Here is a 12,517-nt window from a genome sequence, read left to right on the forward strand (position 1 = left end):
TTAAAATTATTTGCAATGATATACTCAAATCTAAATAGGTTTTATAATTGATATGTGGTAATTAGAAGTTGTTGAAACTACAAATATTATAGACAACTAAATTAGAAAAATTTGTAACAATTTTTGAAGTAAAATAATTAAAACGAACGTGACTTTTCAGTAGTTTCTTTATTAGAGTCACAAGTCGAATTGTGCAAATAAGTGATTGTAAACATTAACATTAATATAATAGTAGCTATACTTAAGATAAAGTATGTACGTATATTTTACAAATTCATCACAAAAACCAATTTTCTATTTAAGCGTATCTAAACTGACGATCGATCATTAAATAAATTTACTCAGCTATAGTACTGTAATTAAATTCTATAATTTACATCGCTCTCTTTGATAACAATTATCACATAGAATGATGATATTTTACGTATGCTATTGCAGCCAGTTCCTTGCAAAATTCTTCTGTCACGATCACGCTTTCGAACAGGATATTCTCCTTCTCTCTAAAAATCACGAAACATTTAATCTTCCGAAATTACCAAACGAACCAAATTACGATATAATTAATCATTCCTATTCGTATTTACCCTTCGTGAGAACAATCTTCAAGCAATCGTTCTCGTGTCTCCGTCAGCATTTGCTTGTGATCCGGCGTCTTTGGTACCTCGTTCACCAGCTGCTTGACAACTTTTTGCAAGCAGGTGAACAAGTTCTTCGTGCCGGGTGCTACTGGTAGCAACGGATTCAGTAAAAATTCATGCAGGTACGGATGAGGTAAAAGCGCAAGCCTCGAGATCACCACAGTCAGTTGCAGGTTGACCTCGTACTTTTGCCTTGGAATACTCGCCACTTTCTCAAAAAGCATCGTCATAAACGGCCCCATGTAAAATCTTACGGAACAATGATCTGCTTCCGGTCTGGAATCAGAACTCGCAGAATCATCCACGGTTACTGCCTCTAGCGGCCAGGCCATCAGCGAGCAGTCTGTCAGCACAGTAGAATACTGCCTTTCCAAGTCAGCCATATACCGTTCGTAATTGTTCACGTCCGTGTCTGTTTGTAGATAACGAGGAATCAGGGACAGGAAACTGAAACGGAGGTTGATACGAAGCTAAAAATTTTATACCTTTACACTGTTTCATTTGCATATGCAAATATCGTTGCGCGAGGGAAAGTATTCGAAGTTCTTTAGTACATACGCCGAGAAAACATATTCAGTTGGTGACGTATCGAAATGATTGATTGAGACTTTCTGTTGATTAAGCTTTCTCACTTTGTGTCACGCTTGTCAAGTACTATAAGTGTGTACATTATTGAATTATTACTTTTTTTTCATATTCTATTTATTCGAGTGACAAGGAATGTCTCCGTCGTAAAACGTTCTTTTGATGAAAGTTTTTCTTTTTTCTTTTTTCTTTTTTTTTTTTTTTTTTTTTCTATGTACGATGGTGAGAGTTTCTGTAAGATTCTTACCAATTTACAATTCTATGAATATTACTAGGTGCTAATGTCCGACTATGACTTTGCTCGTAGGAGAGGTCTAGCGAACCCTTCTTCTTTTCTCTTTCTCTTTCGTCCTCCTCGTCGCTCCAGGATGCAATTGCACTATCCGCCGCGGTGTTGTCGTAATAGCCTCGTGTTGATAAATATACTAATACGAGACAGTGCAGTATATGTTCGTTTCGTTTCTCTATCATCTCCTCGAACAGCTTCAATGTTTCCAGCGTTAAGTCGTCACTGTCCGTGAAGCAGTTGTCTATCAGCCTGTGTAGTACAGGCGACGTCCATACGTTTGGTATCTCTGGTCCTCTGTCGCGACCCACGAGCCAGTAACTTATTTCTAAAGAAAGAAATTATTAATATCGTTTGAATTAATTTCGAAATATTGGCAAGGGTCAAAGAGCAATTTTTCTTCGTCTCTTACTATTTAGAGGAAAAAGTAAACAAACTCTATCAATCCTCCAAAAATTCCAAGCAAAAAAAAATTGCTAATTCTCCATATTTTAACATAAATTATACACAAACCTGTACATAAGGCGCTAGATGTTAATTCCTTCAAACATTTCGTAATCAATGCCGTGATAAGAACAACATGATGTTCAGCCAGGGCTGGTGTCACGATTTTCTCTAAGAAATTCACTTTAATGTTCTTCGCCAACGCGTTTGCCACGTCTGGATGCGCTTCCCTTATCAGTTGATTGCAGTAATCAAACCACATGAAAAACGCGGCGACCTGTCTGCAGCCAGAAAATTTTTTCTCCTTCGTCCACATTGGTGAATCTAAACCCCAAGTAACATCCACGCCGTCGATCTCTGCTGGATCGACATGCGCTGGGATGGCGTTGAACAGGTTCTCTAATCTATTTGGTATCAGGATTGCTAAGTCACTGTTTGCTACCATTTGTGCGAACGATGGATCCTCCAAGGATGCAAGGACCATTATTCCTTCGCAGGCTCTTATCCTCACGGTATTATCCTGGAAAAGGAAACATTTTTGTTTAAGAATTTGATGTCTGGTTGACTGATCTTTGTATTTTAGGATTTGGAATATTTAATCCATAGCTTTTATTAATATTGAAATTGCAAAATTAGTCCGCAAAGTATGGGTAACACAACATAAGGAACTATTATGATAGTTTACTTTCATTGTTTAAAATTCGTGGCTTACCGCGCTATTTATGTAACTCAACAAGGCATCTAATAGAAGGCATTTTGATTTCTGTGGAGTGTCCAGTCTCAGAAGATTCTGATCCCCTTCTGCGCAATTAGACTCCTCGAAAGCAGCCCCGTACTCAACGTCCAATCGTAAATCCTGGAGATTCTGCAAATGTGTATCTATCTCGTTCATCAGAACGACGTTTTCGCCTTTTTGAGAGATGTCGCAGTCCTGAGAGTCAGAAGATTGTACCGTGACACCCGAATTCTCATCGCAAATCGGTTTCTCGATTACCGGACTAGAAGATTGCGAGGCATTCTCCACTTCCCTGGAAGATATCGACCTGTTCGATTGACTAGATGATCCCCTCGTTCCATTCTTACTGGACGGTCTGTTAGTCTCCACGGACCGTCTCCTACCATTTTCCGAACTAAACAGGTTGGGATTTATCAATGTGACCGCCTGAGTGTCCAGTGGTTCAAATAAGGGATTAAAGTTATTTTTTCTTCTGTTTGGGACGTAGGTAACTTTTTCCACTTCCACCCTTTCGGAATTCCTTCTCGTAGAGGCGTTATGCCTCTGAACAGTCGGTGCATCGTTTATTATGTTGGTCACGTGAGGGTACTTGCAAACTAGGAAGCAAAGCGTGAGAAGGAACTGGACCTCCTCAGCTTCCATAGGCGATGGTGGGTTTCCATTGCACAGAGCGATCAGTCGTTGCACTGGTCCATAAATCGACGTGTGGTGCAGCAGTGGGTACTTAGATCTACCCAGCAATTTTCTTAAAAAAGACAGGCAAATGGTTCTCATTCCGGGTGGAGTTTCCGCGCTGGCGAGCGTAGCCAGCAGGTCGAGTAGCTTGTGCTGCAACAGGTATTCGAGGCATGGTCCTGGCTCGTTTTCGTCCTTCTCCTCTTCTAACAGTATTTCCAGTAATCTGTCTAAATGTCGTGGTATGCCCGTGGACTGTATGGGCACCTTGCAATCGGTCAGGTGATTCACATAAAAGTTCATAAGCTGTTTCCAATGGTAGGTGAAATCTTGCAGCGGCGTGGCAGGCGGTGCTATCTGCAAACGATAAAAATTCATAAGTACAGCGCTTCGTTTAAAGGAAAAAAACTGATGACGACCAAAACGTCGACCGGGAATCGTACTACGTCATTCGGGTCGTTGTTGAGGAAAACCAAGTAGGATACAAAACACGGTAAATTATTAAACGTGCACATGTTAATGAGCTACAGTTGGTTCGCCCGTAGGTGCAACTTGAAATAATTACATAAGCCGCTAAATATAACGACGTACATCTTGCAACGATTAGACAACGCGCAAATACGCGTGTCGATCGAGATGGGCAGGTTTTGCGTATTACCGGCATGGTATTGGCCGGCCGAAAGTTGGCTACGCCGCACCGTTGTGTTTGTTTGGATTTTTTTATGGGCGCCAAACGAGCGCGATTTAAAATCAATCCGGGCGCGTACGAAGGACGAGAAGAAAAAATTCGTAAGAGTATACAGTAGCTTATCGACTATGGCGAAAGGCACAACATACAGATCGATACACGCAGAACGTAAATAAATACAATGGCACATGTAACGACGCGCGGTGGTCGAACGAAGAGAAATCGTCGTTTACGTAAAACATATAATGCCGCACTACGATCGATGGATACTGCCTTAAAATCTCTCTTACACCGTTTACAATGCTCTGCGAGCAAAGGCAAAAATATAAATGAAAATGTGCGTGTCTTTTTTTCTCGGTCGAATGAATGAAGAACATTGTACGCAGTCGCGTGGTCGAAAACAGAACCGACGACGAAACTGCGGAATTTATCAGGGTTATCACTCACCACATCAATGGCATTCTTCAGCGCGATTTGAATGCCACTAATCATCTTAACGCACCGTCCGATCCTGGTCCACAATTATTTCTCGCTATGCACGCGCCTTGTGGCCGTTTCTCGCGTAATCGTCCGTTTCTGCATAATTTCTCATTGTTCGTTCCCGTATCACGGTGCTATACCTCACTGTCGCTGCGACAGCGAAACTTTACTGCTTTGACGTGTTTTGTTTCCTATCAGCTACCACCAGGTGGTGTTGTTATCGCCAAGCATGTATGTATCGTATATATACGTATTGTTATGACGTATAGGCACGATAATTGAGAAGAGAGATTGGGGGAACGGTACAGATTACACTGCGCGTACACTTGAATTTCTTAGTTTCGTCAAATAATAGATTTATTTTAAGAGAAATTTCATATGAATATTTTTAATGACTTTCGCTGGAAAAAGTAATCGATTTGTAAAGATAAACGTAGTTCGTAGTTCGCCCTCTAGTGGCGTGCAGAGAAGATATCGTTGTAGACAATACATTTCAATTAGGTTTGCCGAAGGTCGAAAAATTAAGCGAAACCAAATTTTGAAATTTAAACTGTGATTTCTTCGGCACAGGAAGATTATACCGAATATCTTAATATCCCTTCGCGGATTATTTACTCGAATTTATATCAGAGTTGAATGCGATTAAAATTACTTGTTCCGTTATCTTCAGTATTTTTCCTATTATATATCACTCATTTTCTAATCAAGGTTGATCGATATAATCGCTGATAAGATTTTGAGATACCTGTCTAAATATGCTAATAAAACGTCTAACCATCGAGAATATTTACTCGTGTTTATCGTGATCAAACATTCAAGAAATCAAATAAAATTCGTACCATTCCAATTTAAAAATATCCAAAATTTTCCTACAAAACCTTCGTGCAATAATTATCATTGGAAATACTCTATCTCTTTAAATAGCCACCTTATCTTTATTGTTCTCCTTCCGCCCACGAGAGAAACCTTTCGTTACCTTTAATATTTCTTAGAACTGCAAACTCTGTCTTATCAAAAGGTCTTATCAATATATTAATATATCAGATATATACTAACGTAATAAAAACTGAAAAAAATATTTAAATTCTATTTATTAAATACATAAATTAAATGTATATATAATATATCGATATATTAAAAACATTGATCGAGCACCAAATGTTCTCAACTCTTTTCAAACGCGACATGGTAATGGCACATCGATCGTGAGCAACAGGATTTACGATGACTTTTATTTTGCACCTTTAACGTGTACACATCTCAACAACATTAACCAGATTGTGAATATAAAAAAAGTCGTGACAAAAAATCGTGAAAGCGGTTCAAGCTCCGCCGTTATAATCGATTCGCTGTCTTCGACGATTTTCCCGACTCAATTCTACTCGCTCCTTCGAATCGATCGATTCAGTCACGATTAACCAAGGAAAACAACTTTGTCTCTCACTAAACATCCTACCAAATTTCTTGTCGGATGCTCGACAGTTTTACAAATACGCTGTCGCGATCTAAATCGATGAACAGTACAGTTAGATCACGAAGCCGCTGATTTTTCTTACGCAGCCTAGAATACAGTAATTCGATGGTCGACCACGAGAATTCACCGCATTGTAGGAATCCGAACGTGATCGCACTTGTACTCGTACTTTGTCGCCTTTTTTCTGTCACATTAATTATCTTTAGATCTGTGCAGACGCATGACACAATATCGTTGGAATTTCGCACCAGTGGCGCTTTACTATTTTATTTTTCTTTAAAGCTGACAATTCGAACGGAAGAACTTTATTTCTCGTTTATATATATTATTTAGTTATACAATTGGCTATAGTTGTACTATCCTTTTTCAGACACCTTTATCGATCCACAATTCGAATAATTTTCTAGTACCATTTTCCGATGCTTCGACAATTTCCAATACCAATTTCCGATGCATCATCAACAATCTAAAACTACGGGATACGGAATCACACAGCGTCACTATCAACAAAATCACAACGAAATAGCGTCGTTGGTGTGCATAGTGTCTTACAATAATAATCGGTAGAATACCCGACGATACGTTTCGTGCTCGTGTCGACATCGCACGTTAAATCGAACGCTAGGCTCACGTGGATCCGCGTGATCGCGCTAAGTATACCGCGGCAGAGCTACTCACCACCTTTAGTCTCAACAGTCGCCGCAACATCGATGACGAGAGACCAGCAAACGATCGGAGACGAACGTTCGATTCGGCTCGGTTCGAGGGAACGGAACGAAGCAGGAATCTTCGCGTGAAACGACGATCACGAAAGAATTCTCTTTCTCTCTCTCTCTCTTTTCGTCGACGGATCGACCATCCACGCGAATTTTATCGGTACACACCGCGAAGTCTTATCGAAATGACGATGAAAATAAATACAGAATATATAGCAACAATTCCTCGTCCGGGCCAAGTTTTTGACCGACACTTTTCTTCCCGTCACTGTTTCGTAATCCAAGAACGCGAACCGAATGACAATCAAGCCCAGATCCGGAAAGTACGGGGCCATCCTCATCGCGCTTTCGAGTCGCGTACGAAACAATAGAAAGAAAACTTTGGAGTAAAGATAGAGGAGCGGTGATTCTTCCTTCTTCAGGTAGCTAGGATCTGTTCGATCCCTATCGTGCTGCTTATGTTCAAACCACGAATTTTCTACTATTTCTGATAAAGTTCCGCAAACCGGGCTGAATGTCTGTTTTTTTAAATTATATAAGTCGACACGATCAATTCCACACGATTGGCTTCAGAAATATCTGATTATTGTATATTTAATTATAAATTTCCATGTTCTATCGAACCGTAATATCGACATTATTGATATAAGGAGAATATAATGGCATAAGGAGGAGAATATCATGTCATAAGTAACGCGGTTCTTCTGAGAGCTGAGTTTGATGGAATAGAATTCGATACGACGTCAATTTTGTAAAGTTGTACTAGTAGCCGAATAGAAAACCTATTAGATCGACTAATTACTAGTTGTAAGAAATTGAGAGTAATACTTAGATACACATACATATGGTAAAATTTTGTTTATCCCAGGAATAAAACAGCTGCGATAATTATAACGAAATGGTTGTGGTGGTACAAGTTTGTTCGCTAATTATTCCCTTTCAGAAAACTAAAGTCGAGCACGTTTGTACGTTTTGTCTCATTGTAAGCTGATACATAATTTGATGCAACTGTTCTTTCTTTAACATGAGTGCAATTTATACCGTACACTATTCAGTGTTCCTGTCTCCTCGATGCAATTTGTTTTATATGTTATATTTTATAATTTTACAATTTATAGGATTTTGTTGCGAATTTCCAAGACTTTATGAAAATGTGACGCGATCGAACGTTTCTTCAATTTAAAAACTTCGTCAATTGTATCATTTTTCTCTCGAATCCTTCGTAGTTCGGATAATAAAAGCTCAGTTATGAGTTTCCAAACGTATATTACACGGATTCTTACCGTACTGAGGAAAACCTGCATTGCTTACGACTTACGAGAATGATCCAATATGCAGACAAAGTATTGAGAAAGGAATTTGAGTATCGAGTAACTTCAACAATGATGTTTTTCTAAAGTGTTTTAGTTCAAAGAGGATAAATTCCTATTTATTAGAAAATTGTAAAAAGAATAAGATGCTTGATAGTTAGATCGAACGATGCTTTCGTCGAGTAACGAGTTCGTTTAAAAATGAGAATTCTATTCGTAAAGTGTGATTAATTTCAAAACGATTGAAATGAAAAAGTACTGGAATAGTATGAGTTTAAGTATCTTATTTTTATTACAATTTCGCGACAATAAAACGATAATAGAGATAACTGTCAATTTGCTCTCAAAACAGGTCGTTTATTATTCTGCTCCATCGATCTTTGAACTCCAAAGAAATATTCGCCTCTCGACACGAGAGAGTGGCGGGAAAACACAGTATCGAGAGTCACGACAGAATCAATCGTTCGTTCATGTACGCGTTCACTCACACATTTGTCTCCCTCTCTCTCTTTTTTCTTTTTTAATTTTTTTGTCTTTCCGTTTTTGTCATCCTTTTTAATGTACGTTGTATAATTTAAATCGCGACATTGATGCGAACGTCTTCGAGGAGTCGTTCCGGAGACAATGCTGAAAGATCGTCCGTATGTACGCGGCGATCGTCATCATCGTCGTCGTAACAGTAAGAGCGACGTCCAAAGAAGACGTACGCGTTGAACGCGACCGTGGCCTATAAATCTAAAAATACTTCAAACCGCCTAAATCCCTTAAAACGATACTACACATTTTTTTTCTAATGAACTGTTGCAAAACACACTTTCTCTAATATTTGTTCGCGCTATCTCTTCGTCTTTTCGTTTTTGTGTTTCTTTCTTTTTTTTTTCTTTTTCGTCTCGATATTAATATACATATAATCTCGTTTTGCATACCAAACTTCTTTCACGCATGCATAACTTCTTTTACCCTCGTTCCGCTCATTCTTTCTCGACTTACGCGACCATCGTCTCAATCACGCGCGTCTAAACGTTACAATAAGATTACTGTAGGATAAAACGACGATACAAATAATTTATAAATCGCTCTATGTGAACCAAGAATCCGCCCGTTCTTTTTTTCATCTTCTTCCGCAAAGATTTCGGAGCAGTAGCGAAACAGAAGAGACTGACCCACAGGATCGCGAACCAGTCGCATCTTTGTGCATGTTCTGTGAAGAAGGAACATCGAGATCGACCGTTTATCGTTGACATTTCGTGATATATGATGTATCGCGAGCTAGGCGCACACGCGTAATGCCGATAAATTCACGTAGCCTTTGCTTCGAAGGAACGATTGAAATTCTTTCAAATTCCTTCCATCCAGGCATGTCTACGTATACGTATTCGTCTGCACTTATGGCAGTAATAGGATTTCTGTTGCAAATTACTCCTAGTTTCGTTTATTAGCTTGCTCGTGTACAACCACGTCTCGCGTAAAAACACTTCGTTATAAATTTGTTCTGTTTCCTTCTCCGGTCTAGTAATGACGAGCGTAAATATGCTCGTAGATTTGTAAGTACTCCTTCAAGTACCGTTGTTTCGATATTTTCGCAGAGATTAGGCTACGTTTTATGCTCTATGTACAAGTGCACATTCAGCTCTCTCTCTCTCTCTCTCTCTCTCTCTCTCTCTCTCTCTCTCTCTTTCACTTTCATTCGTTTTCACACTCATTCATTCTCGATCTTGCTCTCTATTCTTCCTAACGGACAGAATCTCACTCGTTCTTTTATTTACTTATCTCTCCCTCTCTCGCTTCCTTTCTTTCATTTTTAGTTTATTTAATAGCTAGCTCTCTTCGACTTTTTCCTCGGCACATACGCGTGACTTCATACATTTCCTGTGTACGTATATGTTAATGGTGTGTCAAATTTGAATCGTTACTGCATATAACTTAATTTAATCTAAGTTTGAGGAGACGCGGCACAGCCGTTGTCTTCACCGGTGTCCTGCAGCCACTGCGGCGACCAGCGCCGCACCACGACCGCTGCCATCCTCCGAGAGCATTAAATCGAACTGGAAAAACAATGTAAATTGTTAGAGCCTAAATTATCCCTAAGTTCTTTTCTCGGAGCTTTCTATTTTGCCAAATGAAATTTTATACGTTTGACTTAAAAGACGGTCGTATAATACGGCAGAGACGTTGATAAGCAAATCTTCTCGGATCTTTTAATAGACTGGATTTAAATTTCAATTATTGATTTTAATACTCGTCGTGATGGTAAGATATAGGATTTAATTGAAATTACCGTTGAACAACCGTCGTGCAAGAAAACATGTCTCTTTAAAACAGTATATTCGTCGAAACTTTAAGAAACAAAGGTGTTCCCACTGGTCTCACCTTATAATTCTGTAACTGGCTTATCTTCTCGGTCATAAGCTCGTGGAAGTACGGATGGAATCTGTAGACCGAGCCATCGATTCCGACTGTCACGCTGTCTTCGCCCATTTTGTTTAATAACGTGGCGATTCCAGCGCTGGCCAGGTGAGCTGCTCTCCTCGACACAACAGAGCAAACGTACCTAACGTTTTCACAATCCTGGTCACTTACGTTTCGTAATCCTAATTCTGCTAATACTTCGCGGCAGTTTGTGTATTTCCCTTTAGCATCGCTGAAACGAACGAGGAACAACATTTAACGTCGAACGTTGCGAAGGTGGCTCGTTATATTTGCCTGCGATTGTAGATTAGCGTTGTCATATTCAGGATTTGCTTGGAATAACGAAAGAAATTAATTTAATTAATACTAAAATGTCGTGTCTCAAAATGTGAAAAAATGAACGAAAGAAGAGATAGGAGATACGGAGAATCTCTATCGCGAGAAAAAGATATCCGATACGACTGCGCGATACTCACTTTTCGATTTCTGAAACGTATTTCGTGAAGAATTTGCCCCGTTTCTTAAGATCGCTGGGACACTTTCCACCAAACAGTAGCCCGGCGTTCACCACTTTCTCGAGAACCAACCTCGTCAATTCTCCCATGTACATGCCCGAGATCATCTTCTCAAACAACTGTTTCGTCGGATTGATCGAATTTTCGTCGATGGCGCGATCGAACTCCGTTAGAATGAAATCGAGCACACCACCCTCGCCGAACGCACCCCATTCGATATTGATCAGCATATACGGCTTCTGTGGCGAGAAGTTTCCTGGAATCGCACACTGTACGTTCGACGTCTTCTCCACGTAACAGGCGTTGGTACCAGTTCCTGAAGCGAAACGAGATTTTATCTTAATGGAGAAAAACTTTCGTAATTCATCCACGGTAATATTACGTCCGCAAATTTCGGTATTTCTTCATTAGAGGAATTTTCAATATCTCCATTTAGAGAGAAAAGATCGATCATTAGATTTTTCTCTATTTATGAATGGTAAGAATGGAAAGAAAAGTAACATTCGTCACTCACCGACGATCAATCCGATACGGCAATTCCTGTTTTTCCAAGCACACGACATCAGGGTACCAGTGGTGTCGTTCAGAATGGCGCATACGTCGATTTTCACGTCCTGTACGATACATCGTAATTAGCATGGTTTTGCAATCAGCTACGACTAGCTATGTATTCATGCAACAATTGTCCTTATCGTTGTTTTCGACTCTCGTTTTTCATTAACGCGACTGTTATGAAATCACTGACCGATTTAGAACCTATGGTTTCTCTGCTTTTTTATACGTACTCTATATATTCTCACTAATAAACTCACAAGTTTGAGATTTTTATGCTCGTTGTTTTTGGAAAATAGAATCTTTATAAAGTAGAATTTTAACTCGCAATGTTTCAAGATATAGAATCAATTTACCGAATTAACGATACGCAATTTTACAAAAAACATAAAGATATTATATTTGCCATCGATGAACAACTGTTTTAAAGTAGAACGAAGCACTCACTTTTCTTTTTGCGATTGCCTTTTCGAGCAAAGCAACCACGTCTTCACCGACTACACCGCTGCAATCAAAACCCTTCGTCCACCTGACGAGGTAACCTTTGGTCAGCCCATGTTGAGACAATGGGAAACTGAACGTAAAACCGAGAGGTAGACGCTCGTTGTGAAGGTTCAGGTCCTTGACGAACAACGCCAAACACTGAGCTATATGATCGAAGAGCTGTGTACCAGTCCCTAACATGAGACTCTGTGGTATGGCGTAGATTTTGCTCTTCATGTCGAAATTCTGGTGATCCAAGGTGATCAAGAGCACCCTGAAATTCGTTCCTCCCAGATCCAAGGCCAGAAAGTGGCCCTTCTCTGTAAATCGATTGATTTTGACTAAATATTTCTTCGTATTGGAATTAGAAATATCAAGTTTCCTCTTTCATTGAGAATCAGCGACACCGGGAATTTTTTAATAATTTTCCTTCAAAGTCTAGATCGTCGCGAATCAGAACAACCGAGTTATACGATTAGTAGCTATTTTCTCCGTTTTCGAACTTTCGAGTGATTCTGATTCATTA

The 12,517-nt window shown here is 39.5% G+C and overlaps 2 protein-coding genes across 11 annotated transcripts in view; both read right to left on the bottom strand.

Moving 5' to 3' along the window:
- Positions 1–149: 149 nt before the first annotated feature.
- LOC132912260 (FHF complex subunit HOOK interacting protein 2A-like) lies at positions 150–7,162 on the bottom strand. 5 transcript variants are annotated; one of them, XM_060969568.1, is made up of 6 exons: positions 6,685–7,162; positions 2,666–3,721; positions 2,023–2,473; positions 1,471–1,837; positions 585–1,085; positions 150–500 (listed from the first exon to the last, which is right to left on the bottom strand). In XM_060969568.1, the coding sequence occupies exons 1-6, from the start codon at positions 6,712–6,714 to the stop codon at positions 401–403; spliced, it is 2,505 nt and encodes an 834-aa protein (XP_060825551.1). In that variant the 5' UTR covers positions 6,715–7,162; the 3' UTR covers positions 150–400. The 5 variants fall into 5 exon arrangements, with proteins under 5 accessions (XP_060825551.1, XP_060825550.1, XP_060825552.1 ...); XM_060969567.1 differs by lacking the exon at positions 6,685–7,162 and adding an exon at positions 4,500–4,731; XM_060969569.1 differs by lacking the exon at positions 6,685–7,162 and adding an exon at positions 4,023–4,384.
- Positions 7,163–8,368: 1,206 nt separating this feature from the next.
- LOC132912275 (hexokinase type 2) overlaps positions 8,369–12,517 on the bottom strand; it is a 34,545-nt gene continuing 30,396 nt past the window's right edge. For all 6 annotated transcript variants that reach the window (XM_060969615.1, XM_060969614.1, XM_060969617.1 and 3 more), the window contains exons 3-7: positions 11,956–12,311; positions 11,471–11,570; positions 10,918–11,272; positions 10,403–10,673; positions 8,369–10,077 (exon numbers count right to left, since the gene is read on the bottom strand). In XM_060969615.1, coding sequence (XP_060825598.1) covers positions 10,000–10,077; positions 10,403–10,673; positions 10,918–11,272; positions 11,471–11,570; positions 11,956–12,311 — 1,160 coding nt within the window. In that variant the 3' untranslated portion in view covers positions 8,369–9,999. The remainder of the gene's footprint in view (positions 10,078–10,402; positions 10,674–10,917; positions 11,273–11,470; positions 11,571–11,955; positions 12,312–12,517) is intronic.

The sequence above is a fragment of the Bombus pascuorum genome, chromosome 11 (genome assembly GCF_905332965.1).
Source record: "Bombus pascuorum chromosome 11, iyBomPasc1.1, whole genome shotgun sequence".
NCBI classification, from domain to species: Eukaryota; Metazoa; Arthropoda; class Insecta; order Hymenoptera; family Apidae; genus Bombus; species Bombus pascuorum.